Source organism: Electrophorus electricus, chromosome 6, assembly GCF_041902795.1.
Source record: "Electrophorus electricus isolate QZ-2024a chromosome 6, ASM4190279v1, whole genome shotgun sequence".
Lineage (NCBI taxonomy): Eukaryota > Metazoa > Chordata > Actinopteri > Gymnotiformes > Gymnotidae > Electrophorus > Electrophorus electricus.
Genome location: NC_137502.1, coordinates 29,208,394 through 29,228,513, shown reverse-complemented (window position 1 = coordinate 29,228,513; position 20,120 = coordinate 29,208,394). Strand labels below are relative to the sequence as shown.

At 42.1% G+C, this 20,120-nt stretch overlaps 3 protein-coding genes across 4 annotated transcripts; 1 reads left to right on the top strand and 2 right to left on the bottom strand.

Annotated features, from left to right (window-relative positions):
* Positions 1-427: 427 nt before the first annotated feature.
* On the bottom strand, positions 428-9,175 carry nr1d2b (nuclear receptor subfamily 1, group D, member 2b). The gene is made up of 8 exons (XM_027024641.3): positions 8,651-9,175; positions 6,716-6,934; positions 6,121-6,209; positions 5,491-5,635; positions 4,509-5,149; positions 4,127-4,312; positions 3,486-3,696; positions 428-3,275 (listed from the first exon to the last, which is right to left on the bottom strand). The coding sequence occupies exons 1-8, from the start codon at positions 8,667-8,669 to the stop codon at positions 3,079-3,081; spliced, it is 1,707 nt and encodes a 568-aa protein (XP_026880442.2). The 5' UTR covers positions 8,670-9,175; the 3' UTR covers positions 428-3,078.
* A 4,467-nt stretch (positions 9,176-13,642) lies between these two features.
* Positions 13,643-16,355, bottom strand: rpl15 (ribosomal protein L15). The gene is made up of 4 exons (XM_027024624.2): positions 16,290-16,355; positions 15,483-15,664; positions 14,722-14,858; positions 13,643-14,001 (listed from the first exon to the last, which is right to left on the bottom strand). The coding sequence occupies exons 2-4, from the start codon at positions 15,652-15,654 to the stop codon at positions 13,696-13,698; spliced, it is 615 nt and encodes a 204-aa protein (XP_026880425.1). The 5' UTR covers positions 15,655-15,664; positions 16,290-16,355; the 3' UTR covers positions 13,643-13,695.
* Positions 16,356-16,410: 55 nt separating this feature from the next.
* nkiras1 (NFKB inhibitor interacting Ras-like 1) lies at positions 16,411-19,965 on the top strand. 2 transcript variants are annotated; one of them, XM_035524874.2, is made up of 4 exons: positions 16,411-16,765; positions 17,112-17,228; positions 18,555-18,796; positions 19,046-19,180. In XM_035524874.2, the coding sequence occupies exons 2-4, from the start codon at positions 17,135-17,137 to the stop codon at positions 19,052-19,054; spliced, it is 345 nt and encodes a 114-aa protein (XP_035380767.1). In that variant the 5' UTR covers positions 16,411-16,765; positions 17,112-17,134; the 3' UTR covers positions 19,055-19,180. The 2 variants fall into 2 exon arrangements, with proteins under 2 accessions (XP_035380767.1, XP_026880429.1); XM_027024628.3 differs by having other exon boundaries at positions 16,413-16,765; positions 19,109-19,965.
* The last annotated feature ends 155 nt before the right edge of the window (positions 19,966-20,120 follow it).

The following is a 20,120-nucleotide window of genomic DNA, read 5'->3' as shown; positions in this document are numbered from 1 at the left end:
GTAACGCACAAGTTGACCTTCAAAGCAAATAAAGCAGATATGGTAAACAATTTCCAGTTGTCCTCCAACTGATTTGATACATTTCTTCAAATGAAGATCATGCTCTCCAAACAGTTAACACAGCAGGCAAATATACAATCTTCACTTTCCACTATCGTTTCTGTGGTTATAATTCTCAGTATCAGAGGCAGACAGCACAAGTATGAACGAGATACGTTTCACTTGCAATTTCACTTCTTGTTTGAGTCACATGTAGACAGTAAATGTCATTGTTATAGGATGGTAATCCTGCTATAAAGTTATATTAAACCAAGAAACAGGCTTATGGTTTCCATGGCTGCAGGATCGGTTACTTCTGAAGGGGATTTGCCCAAGAAAGTATTGAACGTTGGAGTACTGGTAATGACAATACGAAAGATATGGAAGATAAAAGATAAGGAAGATATTGTACTGATTCATTTCATACATATTTTTACACATTTTTTGCAATACAAATACAGTACTTTCATCGTAATGCTCAGTTTTATACCAGCTAAGCACCGATAATCCCTCTGCAACAATCATTTTGATCAGCGTGCTCTGACCAGACACTGTCTTACCAAATAAGGCAAGAGTGCTTGAATACCATCAACACCTTGTGGATTTATCTGAATAAAACCCTGCACCTTGATTCTAACAGCAATAGAAAAAAATCAAAAACAAATAGGATACAAAAGCAAAAAAAAAAAAAAGCCCTCAAGATGCCCAGAGCTGAGAAAGGAACCGTAGCAAAGGCCACAATACAGCAGCGTTCCAAATCTGCCCGTCGCACCTTAATGGGTAGCACCTAGGGGGCAGTGGAAATGGGACAGTTCGCAGCAGTTCTACTGTCCCGAGAAGAGGCTCTGTACACCGGCCCTGGGGCTGCCATCTGCCACCAAGCTGCGTGAGGGCCAAGCAGGGGCGGAGCTCCAGGCTGACATCCTCAACTCGTCTTCCCAGAGTCCTCTGGGGTTTTTTTTCCTCCCTCCCACTTCTAAAACTCAGCGGCACGGAGAGTCAGAGGGCTGCCTGCCTCAGCGCGAGCGGCCTCGAGAAACCGAAGCAATGTCACGTGAATGAAACGGCTCGCTGGCGTAGGCTGGGGCAGGGTTTATTTTTACATGCTCCATCTCAGCTGGAACCTCGTGGGTTTGTATTTGTGGATAAAGCTCAGTCAAATGTGAGTGCCAGTTTATGTGTTGATGAATGGAGTGAACACCTCAGAAGGAAGAGTTCTTTGTTTATGTGTTTTATTTTATATGTAAGATATGTATATTTACATATAATAATATATATATGAATATTATTTGTAATCTAGGTATTCCGTTATGCTTTCACAAAGGAAATCCAGTACAGACCAGAGTTTGGCAATACAGTGATCACGTTGACAGAAGCTCAGGGTAGGTTCTGAGGATGAGAGGGAGCTGAGAAGCTGTCAGTACCTTAGGAATCAAACCCTAAACAATTCTGGGCTAGCTCCAGCCCCCAGCAGTATCACAAAATCCTTAACATCACCCCCCCCCCCCCCCCCCAAATCCACTCTCCAGTCATGCTGCAATTACAATAAATCATGTGTTAATACTACAATCATGAGGTATTTGATATTTCAGTCAAAACAACTACCACATTAGTCTTTTTAACACAGACTTCTCCTTGTTGGAGATGCTCTGGTAGAAGGAAAGGACAGAATTTAGGAAAGGTTCTTGTATTACATGCATACTCCAGTGACTGCTCCAAGCTCTCTCTCTCTCTCTCTCACGCTTCTGTCTGAAATATGTTTATGTATAAGAATACACATTTTACTGATTGCACAGCTTTTAAAAATGAAATAACTACTGTCATTGAACAAACTTGACCAGAAAAAATAAAAACTTTTTAAATGACCTTAACAATAAAACTGAGATCCAGACTTGCAGTGAGCATGACATTAGTCTGAAAACCTCCTTTTTCTGTTCAGTAATAACTCCTCACCAAAAGAGACAAGAATCTTCTAAAAGTACTGACAAGCAACGAGGGAGTGTTTGTTTTTTTTCTTATAACAAATTTTCAGAATGTTTCGATTAGGTCCCATCAGAAGCCAGTGGACAGTGCATGCAAGCTTCCTACTTGTCAAGTTTGTTCCTAAATTCCCCTAAAGTAAAAACACTGCCAGAGCATTTTTAATCGATACTACCAACTATATCCCTACTACTCACAAAACATATATACAGCCACACCCTTATGCTAGACTAAAATTCAGTGTTCTGCTTTTACTCAGCTAGAACTTTCAAGCATGAAAATATATTATATCGTTCTCTCTCTCCCACTCAACCATTTTTTATATATCTCCATATATATATATCCCTTTAACATTCTGGTCTCTCTGCAATTAAAGAGAAGGGCACAGTGCCATGTGCCACCTGTCACACTGGAAAGCTTTAATTAGCAGCTCCTTCCACATTCCTCTGGTCCTCAGTTGTATTTTTTTTTAGAGAGGAGTTAGAACCGCACTCCTCGTGCTAGCTTTCCTTTACTTATATTTAGCTTAAACGGGGAGGTATGTAAACATCCTGCCAACGCTCTCCTCCACATACATCTCTGGTAGACACCAGCTGCTTAAGTTAACAGCGCAGGCCCTCTTGGTGCCCTCCAAACATCACCCAACACAAAGTCATACACAGCTCTGCAACCAAAAATAAGACAAGAAACAAAACAACAAGAGCAACAACAACAAAACAAAAATAGTCAACATGGTTCACATATTGCACAGACAGTATAGTTAAACATTACAAATCTAGGAAAAAATTTAAATTCAAGAGGTTTGCTTCCCACGAATGTTTAAGGACGGCTGCGTCCAAATCTCCATCGCAGTGCGTGCATGCCCCACCGCAGAGTCCATACAGTACGATCCCCAGACCCCCGATCACCCCGGTCAATCGCCTGTGAAGGGTGAAAAGTGGACCAGCAGCCGAGCAGAACAAGCAGATAACAGATAAAATGGTTGAAGCCCTGGTGGTTCTGGAGGCGGGGCCTAGAAGTGGTGGGTGGTCCACGGCTCCAGGGGGAGGGGCCTCACGCTCAGGGCTGGACCTTGAAGGCAAGGAGCTGCTCGGAGTGCATGTTGTTAAGGGAGCGCAGGTCGGGCAGCTTGAGCAGTAGCTTGGTGAAGATGGCGATCTCATTCGGGTGGTTCTTGGTGATGAGGCTGCGCAGGGCGCGGATTAGTGTGTCCTGGAGAGCCTCCACGGAGTTCACGTTCTCCAGGCCCGAGCGGTCTGAAGATGAGACAATAGGCTTTGGCTTTCGTTTTCACAGCCATGCATGGTATCTGACATATAAACAGCTGTTTAAGAATAAGACAACAACAACAATAAATGAGGGGAAATGGGATGCTTCTCATCAAACATACAATGTAGGTATTTAATCAATAAGTTTCTAGATTAAAATGCATCCAAACATGGCGTGCGGGGCAGCGAGGGCCGTACCGGCAGACACCAGCACCACAGCGGTGAAGAGGCTCAGCTCCTCGTCACTCAGGCCGAGCGCTCTCAACTTCTCGCTGAAGTCGAACATGGAGGCGAGCAGGTCTCCGGCCCCCATGGAACGCAGCGCCTCCGCACCGTACCTCCGCCCACTTAGGAAGGTGACGGCACGCTCCGTCGCGTCAAACAGCGAGGCAAAACGCACCACCAGCACCTGCACCAGCCAGGGGACACGGGTCAGACAAAATGGGTCAGACACTCACTAAAAAAAACCAAACAAACAAACAAAAAAAAACCATGCATGACGTCACATCCTGATTGGACAAAAGCATGAGACCGCAGACTAGGAGGGACATCATAGTTTAGCCTTTCCAAAGTTAACACGACTGGCCAACCTGACCAGCTAATTACCAAGCTGTTTGTGTGTTGACATGGCTGCCATCAAGAGGAAGTCATTGGGTCTGGGAGTGACAGGACAACGTAAACACTGAAATCTGCAGTGCAAAGGGGGTTGATACACGCCTCTACCAGTAACAAAAACTGAATAAGAATGTACTTAATTTCACACAGTGACAGATACCAACTCATGTTCCATGTGTTGGAACTGTCAGTGGAAGGGAGATTGCATTTTGGTGAGTACATACCTCGAAAGTGCCCGCCTTCAGCAGGCTGACCTGGTCGTGCGGAGAGAGCTCCGTGAATCCGGGAATCCGCTTGGCGAACTCCACCACCTCCCTGACAGCAGGGGTGAAGCTCATGGAGAACTCCTCCCAGATCGCGTGGCCCGACTTTTGCGGGTCCACATAGGGCGAAGTGTTCATGGGACACACCTGGTGGAAGGAGCACAGTCAGGACTCAGGAATCACTCCACCAATCCAAAAGGCTGAATCAGTTTTCCGTGAATGTGTTTGTTAGTCAATAGTGGAAGAATGCTGTGTTGTACGTGAATGTAGGAGTTAATGTGAAGATAAGAGGTTTTTTTTCCAGGCTGTTTTATTAAGCAGTTCACAGATTAGATTCACTCACCAGATGCATCCTGTTGCCGCCGCTCCATGCTTTACTGCTGTTAGCTAGCATATCATTGGCATTGGGTGCTCGCAGCGAACGGCCAATCACAGAGGTGGAGCACTGGGTGCCGCTGGGCGGTCTGACAGGACAGTGGCCATTGGGGGTTCTGTTGGCCACCCTGACAGGGCAGTGGCTGAGATGGCTATCCTCGGGTGGAAGTTCACTCGTTACCGTGGTAACGTCATTGCGGCGGTTCCACACATCACGCGCCTCCTCCGTGTGCCGGCCGGTGGAGGAGTACAGGGCCCCGGCTGACTCCTGACCATACACGAGGACGTCCTGGCGCATTCCAGTTGCCGGGCAGATGAGCTCCTCCTCGCTGCTGTCTGTGGTGCTGCATGAATCTGAGCTTGGGCTCGTGTCCATGGCAGCCAGGGACTCAGGATCAGCTCTGGACTCTGATTGGCTGCTCTGGGGGGAAGAGGTGGGGGAAAGGGAGGAGCTTGCAGAAGGCAGCTGCCCAGAGGTGGCCGCCATGGCTGGGAAGGGTGGGGCCTGGCTGCTGAGCTGCTTGGTGTTCATCATGTTGTTCATGGCGCTCTGCATCTCCAAGAGCATGCGCTGCTTCTCCCTTTTGGGGATGCGGCCGAAACGCACAGCTGGGGAGCACAAGCAGCGAATGACCAATCACAGAGGCGGAACAGTGGTTGCCGGGGGCATCGCTGGGCAGTCTGACTGGGCAATGGCCTCCATCAGACTGCCCACCTCACTACCTCTATGGACTTCTCCATAACGATCAACAGAAGACAGACGACCCTCAACACACATTACAGCTGTTTAAAGAAAGCTGGGCTGACTGATTACAATCTTCAAGAACACTAATAAACAAATATCTCCCAAAGTGTTCTTGAAGATTGTAATCAGTCAGCAAACCAAACCAAACCAAAGTGGTTTTATATATTATATATAAATAAAACAAACATAAATATGTGGTCCTTACCATCTCTGGACATGCCGACAAGTAGACACTTCTTGAAGCGGCACTGCTGGCAGCGATTCCTGTTGATACGCATGATGGGACAGTTCTCATTCTTAAGGCACTTCTTGTACTGGATGTTTTGCTGAATGCTCCTCCGGAAGAAGCCCTGGAACGAGACACAACGCAACAGAGAGGGGGGGTCAGATCAGAGCGGTGGCAGAGCAGAGGGAGCGGCCATGGGCAGAGATGGGCACTGCGCTCCACTAGAGGAGTAGGTCTTGGGGATAAAAACAAAAGGCAAACCACTCTGGTGAGCAGTTTTGCACAAGGAAGCGCCGAAGAGAGCATGCAGACTGGATCTACGGGGGATAAGAACACCTGACCAGGTCTCAAGTCCCATGAGGACGGCTGAGCTAAGAGGTTAACGGAAGATTTGCCACATGTTCTAGTGGTACAGTGTCCTTGCTTTGAGCTTCTCTTACAGGGGGAAAAAGTAGTTTCAAAGCTTTGCACCACTGCACTTAAGAAAAGAAGGGGAAAAGACAGCTTGGCTGTGACATGTTATTCAGAGAAGTCAAGCTAAGAACATGTGGTTGGAGGGGTCACTCACGTCATGTGGTCAACGTGGCTCTGCTGTGTGCGATTTCTCACCTTGCAGCCCTCGCAGGCATGTACGCCATAGTGGAAGCCAGAAGCCACGTCCCCACACACTTTACATAGCAGCACCAGACCGCTGATCTCTGTCAGGACACAAACAAAGCAGAGTCATGCCCCACCGACCCTGCCCAGGACTGGGCTGTGCTGTACACGTGACATGATTTACGTAAACACAGTATAGTACATTATGTACTTTATGGGTTGGAAAGTGATACAATGTCTCTGCATTTTATTACCCAGATTTACATGAATCACTGAGGTCAGGACAAAGGTGATGTTTAAACAAAGCTTCTGGCAACTTCTGCGAAGCCAAGATATAGGTCACTGGGAAACTATCGCATTGTATTTATTCTTTTACTACCCTACCTACATTTACATTCTTACACAAGCAAACCACATATGACTTCAGAATTAAGAATTAATGAGAATGTCTTTTGTCTCATACTTCTGTTCACAGTATACCTTTCCTAACGTACATTTGCTCTAGGTAACTAACGGCCACTGATTCAGGCTGGACTAAGTATCATCGCGTGTCACTGTGGCGAGTAGATGCAGACCAAACCATGCTGAAGCCGGTCAGAACACTCACTCGTGACGGCACATTTGGAGGAGGAGGGTGAGCGTGCTTTGCCCCCCACATGGCTCTGGGGCCGAACGAGCGGCTGTCCCCGTGTCAGCACCTCCCTGCGGCCCGGGGAGGGTGCGCACGGCGGGGACGCCGACCGGTAGCTGCTGTTGGAGCAATCGCTGAGGCACGACTCCGGACTTGAGGCAGAGCTGGAAGAGCTGATGTAGGCTATCACTCCCCCTGGTGGAACACAGTGGCAACAACAATCAGCGGCAGAAAAGGCTCGACACCACACTGGTGGCGTTTCTGCACATGATGTGAACTATAAGACTAAAATGTGTGTGCAACATGTTTAATGATAATAGAAATTAAATTCAGAATTAAAAATAAAAAACAAATCACGGAAAAATGCAGTTAAGAACAGGCAGCTCTATTCTGTCCATCAAATATACAACTCAAGCTAAATCACACTCGTCAAAACAGGTTTGTCCTTTTATGCTGTGGTTGACTACCCTGCTAACCAGTCTAACAGCCATCTTCCCAGAAAGTGGACCAGTCAGACTACGGGGTTGTTATTTTTCCCCTCGACCTGAGGTCTTCCTCCACTCTCAGTGGTTAGGTAACTGCATTACATAAGGCCCACGCAGAAAGGTGGAGGCTGCCCCAACTACCAGGAACTTAGCAAAAACTTAACTCAGACAAAGCATATGAATTTTTTTTTTAGTTGGATGAATGTCAGAATAAGGAAATCTAGTTTATGTTTCAATGGAGAAGTGCATCTTAATTTATGTAATTTATTTATGTAATTCAGACATTTGGTACAAAAACAAAAAAACAAAAAAAACCATAGGTTTTCATGAAGAAACACATTCTACAAATCCTTAAAAGTCAATGCCATAACGTGAAGAAATAATTAGTAATAAATTAGCCCAAAATATAACCTGAACATGGTTTAACATTTATATAAAACAGACATGTAATAATAAACTTAAAAACAATGTATTTCTACATGATTATTTTTAAATTAACCAAGCCTAAAGGAAATAAGATGATTCAGAAGTACAGCGTGATGGAATAACGAAAGACGCATACAGCTAAATTTTATTTGGCTACAGTATAATTTACCTGTCCACAGAACATCACAATTCACACACACACACCCTGTAATCATCTTCAGATTTTTTTTTTTGCACAGTTTTAAAATAATAATAATAATAATAATAATAATAATAATAATTGTCAATCTATAATTGCCGTATCCTCATATTATCCCAATAATACACAAAAATGAAATACACAAACTACTGGTTTATTTTAATAACGATTTGTGAGATTAGGCAAGTTCGCAGATGCAGTTGCTCAGACACACAAGCGAGTTTGTATTGATTGAACATTCCTCTTCTGTGAGCACGCCTCCTCTGGACCTGCGTGTTTCACTAACGCAAAAGTAGGTCACCGCGCAAACAGAGCGGCTTCGCCTCACGTGTATCCTCGGCGAGTCCACGCACCACCCCGACGTGCAAAATTATGCAACAGTAACGTCACTACGTTTTTGACCAATCAGTGTAGACGCACGGGTAGCGTAAACACACCTGCACATGGCTAGGGTGATACGTCCATGTGAATTGGGGAACTGCAATGCCGTCCGAGGCAAATGTCTGTTATAACAGCAGCACTCCTGACAGTCTTAACCCAGTTACAGTTTTAGGGGCAATAATGAGCGTGTAAAAATATAAACCCATCATCAATCAATAATTCACATCCTTAGAAACAACTCCATCTATGGTTCATTTTCCAAATACTAAAAAAAATAAAGAATATTGAATTTCGAACGAGCCTGTAGCCTAATTAAAAACTGACTTCTTAGAAAGTCGGCTAATTCAGTAACAATTTATAGGCTACTTTATGATCAAATCTGAACAAATGCATAGCCTTAGCGAAGAAAAATAATCTTACCAGCCTTTGTTGATTCCATGTCCTCCGACAGCAAAGAGCTCTTGGTCACCTGTATTCTGATGCCGTGTTTCTTGTGTTTCCAGCAACTTTCTAGTCGCTGATTATATGCAGTGAATTTCACTAGGCGAGGCGCTGAATGGTTTAAAGACCGAACATAGCCTGTGCTGAAACAGTCGGGTAACCTAGTATCAGAGTAGGCGTCTGCTTACAGAAGCTCCAGTAGCTGTAATATTTTTGATCAAGCTTTTCAGCTGTTGAAGTTTCAGATCAGCTACCGAGTTAGAATCAGTTTCTTTTTTTTTGCTCCAAATCCTTAGCCCTCTCCGGTCGTAAAAAACATTCAGATCTCGAAAACCTTCCCTGAGAACGCAACAGATAACTCTTAGACCCAAATTCCAAAAGAAAAAAACAGGCAAATGATAACATGTATCGGTTTCTTCCTTTAAATATCCCAAGCTGGGTCACAAGCTAGCGACTCTATCAGAATGACTCGGTAGACCCGTGCTTCGCCTGTGCTGCCTGTTTCGACTGGAGTGTATGGCTGGCCATGTGACCTACTTCCCGCGGCTCCGCCTCCCTGAAGCTTGCATTGGTGTCAATGTGACACACTGACACACTTTCATAGTTCCAAGTAACGCAGGCTCTTATAAGGGCCTACTGCACGGCGGTTTCCTCTACACATGGTTTCAGATGTCTGTGCCCAGAGCAGGGCGCGCCAGCGTAAGGCGAGGAATGCAAAACCGGCTTCACTAGATTTTTGGTCGTAAATGGCCGATGTCCTACAAAAGCCAATTAGACAGCTAATTCAAACTAATAGAGCGTAATCGATGAATTCAATAGTTTGTGACTTCTCCTACAGAAAGTTCTTCTGCTACACAACGACTGCTGCAGAGAATTCCTAATGAAAAAATAGTCATGTGCACCTGTAGGATTAGCTGTCTAAAAATGTTAGTTGCATGCAACCTATCACACTCATAATAAACATACAGTTGTGTTAGAAATATTTTCGCTATCACACTGTAATTGTTCTATTCTGTAAATTTAAATCAAAACTTTTCTTCTAAATATAAGATATCAAACTATCTACTTCATGTTGGCCAGCTATACTAAATCTGTGAAAGTATGTTAATATTAAATTTCTTACCTGCGTTTATATAAGGCTCAAAATAATTAAAGCAAAACTGCTGTACTTTAATTACTACTGTAATTAAACAGACTGAATCCTGAGCTGTGGCAGCAGCTTAGCGTTTTCAACCAAATGCCCATTTCCATGACACAACATTCATTTATGTCACTCAGACTGACGTGTTTTTTCCCTGTTATTATTTCATACATTTGCTAGGGAGCAATCAAATAGGTGCAATAAATAAATAGGCTACATTAAAAAAAATCTATTTTAAATTGTTTTTGCTGAGATTGTAATTACATTGCTTCAAACAAAGCATCCTGCATTGTTTTACCATATCATACAAAAGCATATAGTCCATGCTTTCAAGCCATAAATAAATTTATTAAAATACCACAATAAATCCATATTCATGAATACAGCATAAAAACATTATATAACAGGCAACACTTATATTTCACAAGCTTCTCCAGCCTACATGGTACATTAATTTCTCAGTCCAATCCTGACAATGACAACACAATGGATTATTGCTAGAACTCCCCACATGTCTCAGTTCCATTTTAGACCGTACTGACAAGTGTCAGCAGTTCTGGTCTCTGCTAAAATATGCATAAAACATGCAGGCAAATAAGTCAGGACAGGAGATATAGTCTCCATTCCCAGCAATATCAGCTACTGTTTGATGACATTAAGACAGACACTTCAGACCAGTGGGAACCATGAACTACAGTGTAGGTATCTTGGGATCACAGCACAGATGTCCTCTGTGGTGAACTCAATAATTTTATAAAGCAGAAAACATTTGAAATACAGACAGACAGACAGACAGACAGACAGACAGACAGACAGATAAACAGACAGATAGATAGATCTTTAAAGCAGTAATAAGTGCAGGTTATAAAAAATAAAAATAAAAATCTAATGGACACTTGTAAAAGTTTTTATCATTAAGGTTCACAGTCTATTTCAAACTGTAATCAGAGTTATAAAGCAGAATCTAAGCTGCACTGTATGATTATGACAGTCATTAAAACTGGCCTTCGATATATTGTGCAGTTTATGGATTCTGTCCTCTGCTGCTTCTGCATTTGTTATATAAGCCAGTCCTGAGCAGGTCTTCCTTCCCTTAGATGAGGTTTTCTGTGTTGATTGTGAGTAATTGTGATTGTGAGTAAGAAACATGATGAGGGAATGAAATTATTGAAACTATTTAAATTATCAAATAGGTCTGTTTTAGAAAGCAACCCAGTTGCCTTAAAATTGGATGCCATTAAAACCCATACAGAATGTTTAAAAATGCTTTAAAATTCTTTTTGCATTAAATGATTATTATGTAACAAAGACTTTTGAATATAAGTTGATAAATTGACATGACAAAATAGGAAAGATTATTATAACTTTATTTCATTTCATTTTATTTTACAGTAAAAGCACCTAAAATAAAATGCAACACACCATAAAGCCTTAAAACATTTAAAAATATTCTCAATAATATCCACAGAAAGTAATTACAACAAACGTTTGTTTGCTCAGGCATGAAAGGAACAATTTAATATGCAGGGTATGCGTTTATGTCAATCCATGAAAGCATTCTAAACTGTTTTTCTTAAAGATCTTAAAATTGCAGCAAATCAGAATTATAGACGGTTTGGTCTTACATATACGACTTGGCCATCCTTAAGTCAACTTTTTATCAACCTAATTTACAAACATTTTGACATTAATGTACACAATTTCCATGGTGTATATCTATTTAAAAATTTACATAAAGTGTCAATGCAATTTCGATAAAAAGGCAATTCACTGTTAATAAATCTCATTTTATGGACGTAAAAGTATAGTCAAAAGTAAAGTACAAACTGTCAAACCGAGCCTACGTCCTGAGATGATTCGTTATTGCTCTCAGTGCAGTCAGCAGCTTTGCATATTACGCATCAGACGCAAGAAAGGAACGCGTGGTGTACCGTGTTATGCGTCACACAAACCACAATCATAAACCGAAGCGAAGAAAAGTAAAACGTTAGCGCGTTGGTGGGGACTGTGTGTGGGGTGTGTGTTGGGGGGATGTTGTAAATTATCAATGGCGTACTGCTTCAATGAAAACAAAGTAATGTCATTTAAATATATATAGCGAAATATAAGTAGCGAAAAGTTAAATAAACGTGATGACAAAGTAATGTACTTAAATGTACTTCAAGTACAAACTAATGTACTTAAAATATTTTCAAATCACTTAATGTAGAGATTTAAAACTATTTCCATGACAAACTTAACTGTATGTGGGTAGAGATCCTCTTGAATAGGGTTTTGCATTTTTAAAATACCCGTTTTAAAAACATGTTCTGTGGCCTATTCTCTTTGTGGGTGTGTACAATATGGGTTACCGAGCAAAATATGCTGTTACTAAATAGACATTTACTGGTAAACAATCCTACTTGTCACGTACTAAAATTTCCGAGGGCAATAATAATTTAAAAACACAAATTAAACTGAAAGACAGACCACTGCACTGAATTAACCAGGCAAATTAAATATATTGACAATGAATTCAAACTAAATTCAGAACTTATCTTGGATTTGCTAGTTGTACAGTTCCTGAAGACTTTAATGGAGTCTAAGATACAGGCATTTGTGGACACTTTAGAAATATATTAGGCTACTTAAAACTGAAATACATATTTTAAGCATAGTTAAAAGCCTTCCACCTGAACTAAACTATTCCACTATGTACACTTTAAAAATTCTTCTGTTTGTTCTTTTGTTTTGGTCTGAAGCTCCTTCTTTCATGAGATACTCCACGGAGTGCCCTCCATATTCCAGACACACAATAAAGTTGCATAGTTATTAGACCCACATTACAGATAGAACAGTTCCCAGAACATATATTATAGAGGTGGATACTTCATGTTTATAACTTAAAAAGTCTTCCCCAAGGATTGTCTGGATTTACCACTAGCGTTAGCCAGTAGGTAGAATTAATTAGTGAAAGGAACTTTTGAACTACATAACCTGAATAGTGTTGCACAATCCTGGCAGGACTTTAGCCAAAACTTTTATAGATCTGGAAGCTTCCCTGGCAACTGCAAAGGTCCTCACTAGAGTTAATGTCCAGTTTGTGTATCCAATGCTGATCAAATTTCAGAGGAGCACTGACACTAAAAGCATTTCCCATTAGTGGCCAATTCCAAATTGCAAAGCCACTTCCATTTACCAGGCTCCAGTTAACATGCCCAAAAGCACCGAGGTCCTGCCTATTTAAACTCCCAAAGCAAAGCAAACTAAGATTAACCCCAGACATGAGCACTAGGGAACAAAATGGGTGCCACCCTTTGGATAAAAAGTAGTCATCCCACTGCACCTGAAGACAAATGTAGTTTTGAGAAAGGGCACTGCTTAAAACTTCACCCAAGATCTGTTAACACCTTCCTACTCATAAAAAGTCCCTTTAGATATCTTTACTGAGGCATTCAAATATTCATGGATCAGAATTAGCATGTCTTAAAATACACAATCCAAGAACCTGTCATGTTTCACATCACCTGCTCAGACTGCAGATTAAAAGTGTTCACATATTACACCTATGAATTATAATCTAGGATTATCCTAGACATTTCAGGTGAAATATCCATGCATGATGGCAGAACAAAATGTCATCTGAACAGCATTTGAATGCCAGTTACCTCCAACTGTACACACCTGGTTCTCTTTCAATATCACACCAATGTGTAAATCTCCAAGTGGGGGGACGGGGACGGACAAACTTTTTATGCACTAATGAAGCAGACTCATCTTTACAAAATAACCACTTCACAGCATTCAGCAGCCAATTTTTTCAAAAATAAATCACAGCAGGCAGCAACATGGACCATAAAAAGGTACTTTATTCTGACAAATGTACAGTTGTGAAGCTCCCCCTTTAGCGGTAGCGGTGCAGCTGCAGGGTGTTGCGACGCCTCCAGGCTGCACGGCGGGAGCCACCAATCGTGTGGTGGAACTTGTGGCCCTTGCCCAGGCCACGGCTCTTCTTGCCAGCGGACGTGAGACCGCGCATCTCCCTGTGTTTGTGCACGGCCTTGGTGATCCATTGGGTATCGGGGTTGCGTCTAATGGCCTTGTGGAAGGTGTCGATGAGTATCACCTCAAAGAACTTGTATGTGGAGTCCTCACCTACCCAGTAGGAGTTGAGCACCCGGAGACCTCCGCAGTGACGGCCTGCACGCTCCTGGGGGGGAGGAGAGAAGGCCGTTGGGAAGAAAAAATTATTTAAATGAGTCACCATACTGACAACCAAGGGTGCTAAGCAGGCACGGGGGATACCAGATCTTATTCATTAACCGCTTCTGCACAGACAAAAGTCAAGGATTTTAGGCAACTCGTGAAAAGCAAAAAGCAGATATGACATGTACTAAAAAACAAAATCAGTAATTAGCAACAGCAGCATACTGCTGACGGAAGAGAAAGTGAATCTGGGCATTAAATGCCATTTATGGTACAACACGTACACAGGACTTTAATGTGTTGACCGTTCACAAGTGACTAACCTAAAACATACATTTTAGTTCAAGCTATTTGATGTTCCATTTAAAAAAATACTGAATCTTCAGGGAATCATCTGTGGATAGAAATTAAACATGTCTTCACAAACACTTCAAAAAGCCCACCAATATCTAGCCAGGACAAGTGGGCAATTACAAACTGGCATTTATTTGGCAGCTCTAAAATCCTGACCATTTATATATAAATTCACATATGATCCATTTAAAAACTCATATTTGTTCCAACTTTTCAGTGACAAAGCTTTGCTGGTCCGTTGCCACACCAAGACTTGGCTGTCAGGGTGGCAAAGCACCTTCAATCAGGTAAATAACCAAGAACCACACGTTCACACAACTCCATTGCAGGTTATCAGCTACTGAAGCTAGCTGAGGCACAGCTGACGTACCTCAGCAACAGACTGAAGGCTGCGAGCGAACTTGATCTGGTTGACGCCGTGGTGCACGGGCTTGCCGTAGGTGGCACCTTTGGGCACGGGGCGCTTGCGGCCCCCACGGCGCACACGCACACGGTAGATGACGTAACCTGGGAGCAAGAGGCAAAGGCATCAGTGATGTTGATCCAGGCGGCACCTTTTAGAAGGTCTCGCTCCGATTATCCGTGAGCTGGAAGCTCAGACAACTGGGTGACATCTCAGAGGCGAGCAACAAGATGAGTGCACGACATATCTGGACGTCATCAGTGCCTTCACGCCGTCCTTGCAAAGTGAACAAAACTGGTAACAACTTACCACTTGCAGTGTGAGATTACTTACCAAGTGTCCCCTGACAACTTTTAATTTACCCAAGTCTCCTTTTTATTGTAGACTCAACAAGCAAATCCACAACACATAACTAACGTTAATAAACAGGACAACCCTTAAAATGCAAGAAAAAAAAAAAAAGAGTCGTGACCACCACTGCTAGCTAGTCACATTTCACTGGCTCAGTATGCTAAAGTAGCATGCCACTCGCCTCAGAGAACTATGCCAACCTAATATTACTTTTTTATAACAGCGGATTTATTTCCATACAAGAGGGCTACAAGACGGTTATAACCCACAATACGGCAACGGTTTGCTTGAACACCAAAGCATCTATATCAGAATTAACATACACATGGCAGCACAACCACCCAAAACTTTAATACAAAAGAACAGCGCAGACTCACCCTGCTTGGCCTTGTAGCCTAGTCTGCGGGCCTTGTCAGGTCTGGTGGGTCTCGGAGCGCGATGGAGAGCGGAGAGCTGGCGGTACTGCCAGCAGCGGACACGGAGCAAGAAGCGCATCACGTCCGATTGCTTTTTTCTCCATAGCTCCTGCATATACTTGTACGCACCCATGATGCCTTATCTGGGGGCGACAACGGTGGAAGTGTATTAGCATTAGCAGACTTGAAGGGGTACGGAAAGTCAATACCTTGATGCAGCTTAATGTGGCGTTCAGTCGCTAATGGCAGATACATCGCCAAGTAGCAAGATAGCTATATGGTAACTTGTTGCGAATGATACTTATTTGTAAACAATGAGTTTTTATAAGCAACACAGCTTTCATCTATAACTTTCTAGACAGCCAGTCAATTGTCAGGAAAGGTGTTCGCCATGCGAGGATCCTTGCAACATGTATCTTAGCTAGCAAACTTAGCTAGGTAGCTCAACGACACACCGATTAACAATAAGATAAACCAACGCAGCATATTGAAGAATTACTACTCTGGTGAGAACAGTGGTGCATATTAGTGTGCCTAAAGCAGTTCACGCTACAATTAAGAGAAATGGGTGTACACTGGCAATACCTATGTATTGCATCTATTATACAAATAGCATAGAAATGATTTCTTTAGCAATAAAATGGTGACACATTCCAGTCTCCATGGCGTTCCGCTACAAATATTAGAAATAAGCATTTCGGATGACATTATCTGGAATGAGATTTTTAATGGATTTAAATGTCAGAAATGTGAAAATGTCTCGCTTACTTGATGGCGTACTAACCGGAAAGAAAGAGAAAAGTACCCAGGATGCTTTATGAAAACCTCCTGACGACATTTCCGGTGAAATGCATAACGGGAAGTGAAGTATTTATCGTGTGTTTGAGTGTTGAAATGTTTATTAAATGGGTGCAAGCGAAATATGATTATTAGGATTGCGCTATTGAATATGAAAGCGAAACTTGCATAATTCCTTTTGTAGATTCTGTATATTCCCACGAGAATCTATGTTATGCATCGAGGAAGAGGCACTCTGGTTCCTAGCCAACTAGCCAGATTAGCTCATTGTAACTGTTGACACAAAAATATAAAACGGCGTTAGATATCTTAGGTTAGCTACCTAGCTAGCATAGCTATCGCTAGCCATCCAGTTACTTCATATCTGGCGTTTTAATAATTAACGGTGTAACCGAAGCTAAAATTGCATATGTAGCTAGCTTCAGTTGTTGCACTTGTGAGAGAAGGTATGTTTGCTCTTCATCATTTTATAATATATTAATAAAAGTTGACATTTCTGGTTATGAATTTAGCCTTTTCATAAATGATCAGACGTTTATGCTTAGCTAGCTATCTTATTATACATTCGCATTAATTTATATTAGCTAGCTAGTTGGGTATGAGTTATTATCTAGTTACTGAAAGATGCACTCTGGCTATTTTATCTTGCCCGGTACAATAACTCCATTATTATTTGTAGTCGTCCATCCACACAGATTACAGTATCCAGCTACTTAATCTAGCGACTTTAGATCGGGCTTTTACTGATAGTATATAACGTGATGTCGAATTATGGTTATATATCTGTTCTAGGATTTTTCCAAGGGCACCCGAATATGGGAAAAGGCTGTAAGGTTGTGGTCTGTGGCTTGGCCTCTGTGGGTAAAACTGCCATTCTGGAACAGTTACTCTACGGCAACCACTCTGTAGGTTAGTTATAATCTTTCGTCATCCTGCAAATTAAATGAAACGCTTTAAACGTGTTAATACATTAATATATTGCTAAAAGTGGCATCACATTAAAGCTTTCAATAGACCAAGATATTCAAATGTCAGATCTTGACAAAGCGAGTAAAATCACTAAAAGGTGAAGTTAATGAAGCAGCCTAGGCTGATTCTACTATATGTTTTTACTGGCAAAGATTCAACTCGCTTAACCTTGCTTTCTACAAACACAGATATTATAGAGATGTCAAATAATTGATAACAAATAATTGGTATGCAATTTACAGAGGACACATCTTTTTTTTGTGGCAGATTCACAAATATAGTTGTAACTGCTTTGAGTGTTACTGATGCCTGCTGTACTGCACTATTCTGTACTTGTTCTGGGGATCCCCCTGTTTTTATATATGATCCTGTTTTAACATGCCTGGTTCAGTTTAGTGAGGGTTTTATAATTAACAGCTAAGATGAATCAGGGGTTATGGCAGGGTACATTGAATTATGCAGCACTTTGGCTATGTTTGAAATTGCCTACGCCATACTACTCATGTACTGGTGGTGCAAAATTAGTATGTCTTATTCAATATGTGACCAAAATGAAATTTTTCAGTATACAAAAGATACCCGGATGATGTGTTACTTCGGCCAAATATTCCAGTATGCGACCAGAGCCATCTACATGGTGTACTGCATCCTGTCATACAACGGTGGTGGAAAATCCTTTCAGTTGTGGGTGGGACCTTCATATGTGTGTGACCCCATACTGTGGTTCATTTGCATATGTTGTATACTGGACACTATACTGCATACTACTACACAGACCAGTATGCAGTGTACAGTAGGATACTTCAAACATAGCCTTGGAGTTTAGAGGATAGAGACTGAAAGCCACTGCTTTAAAATGAAGCTTACTGAAGAAAACAATTGAACAGGGTTTCCCCAAAGCATCACAGTATTAAAATTACCATAATTTTTTGCAAGCATACTCAAAGAGAGGCATGTTCAAAGTCATTACATGTGGTGACTGTAAAGCCTTAAATCATATTTGGCTAAATAAATATTTCAGCTCACATGGTTAATATCTTTGAATATAAGATGAGTTAAGAATAATCCATTTCAGAAATGTAAAATGACTGAAGTCATAATTGCTGCTCAAATTTATAATATATTCACACCTTCCCACATCCTTATTTTATGTTACTTTTATCCAGTACTTCCGGTATCTTGTTTTTATTACTTGTATTAGTATCTGCGCTGAAATAAAGTTCTGATATGAATTAGTCATTAACCTGCATTGTTTCTATTTTTTAGGTGCTGAGTCAAACGAAACCCAGGAAGACATTTATGTCGCCTCCGTTGAGACGGACCGCGGAGTGAAGGAGCAATTACGCTTATATGACACAAGGGGGCTCCGTGACGGCCAGGATCTTCCTAAACATTACTTCTCTGTGGCCGATGGCTTTGTGCTGGTCTACAGCATCGACAGTCTGGAATCCTTTAAGAAAGTCGATCTTTTGAAGAAGGAAATAGACAAATCCAGGGACAAAAAAGAGGTATGAAAATACAAGGCATTGGTAAAAAGATGTAAACATTCACCCCGTTTTCACAGGTTTGCAAGACAGTACCGGATTTAGGATGAACGTTTCATACAGCTCGCTATGTATGCATCTTACTACTAAAATAGAAATACATTTCAAACTAGGGAACTGATTTGTGTCATTGCCAGTAAACTTTTCTATCAGTCTCATATGAGAGTTAAGCTTGGACACATCAGTGTCAAATGGCAACATTCGATCTCTCAGATACTGTAGGTTCCTGCTGTATCGCTATAGACCGTGCGACTCTCATCCCGTCTCCGCGTCCAGGTGGTGGTGATCGTGCTGGGCAACAAGGCCGACCTGCGGGAGCTCCGTCAGGTGGAGCAGGAGACGGCGCAGCAGTGGGCGCGCAGCGAGAAGGTGAAGCTGTGGGAGGTGAGCGTGGCGGAGCGCGCCTCCCTCATCGAGCCCTTCACCACCATCACCAGCCGTCTCACACAGCCCCAGAGCAAGTCGGCCTTCCCCCTGCCCGGCCGCAAGAGCAAGGGCGTGCCCTCCAATGACATGTGACCCCGGGCCAATGAAGGTCATCAGTCGAGGTTCACAAGGCAGGCCCACAATTATGCTAGTCGTAATATAAAGCATTCAAATGACTGGGACTTCCACAGCACTACACGTGTTAGGGCTAAGACAACGGTACTTATCTGTGGTGCTTGATTATTCCAACTGCCACAAGTGCTCTGTTAGAGTTGTGTGTGGACGTTTCATTCCTGTAGCAACATGAGAAGGTCTTTAATTACCCTAATTGAATGTACTAGACCTTAACAAGGCATAACTGATCTTGGCTCTGCATTTTATCCCAGTACTGTACTACTTGACTAATAATCTAGCAATATGCAGAAAGGTATTTTGTCCCTGTGATGGCTCAGTCTGTGCTAAACAATTTTTGGAGCTGTGTGTGGGAGCGTGCAAGTGTGTGTGAATGCCAAAATTGTGTACAACTAGAGATATTTATTTTTATTTATTGTTGTCACTTTATGGAACACACCACAACTAAAATAGCCTATAACTGCACAACTCTTTCTGTAATGCATTTTGAAATGTGAACCCTCTAGTTTCAACAAAGCATGTTTTTTTTACATATGTTAAGGAAAGCGTATCTTAATAAATGTGATGCCGTCGGACTGCCAAGATTTCTCATTTTGCTGCTGCACTACATCAGATTTTTCAAAGCTAATAATTCTGTAGTAATATCCATATTTATGTGAACTTGTCTTTTTGGCATTAATTACAGCAGGCTAATACAGGATGCATATGGGTGAAACTATCATAAATCTAC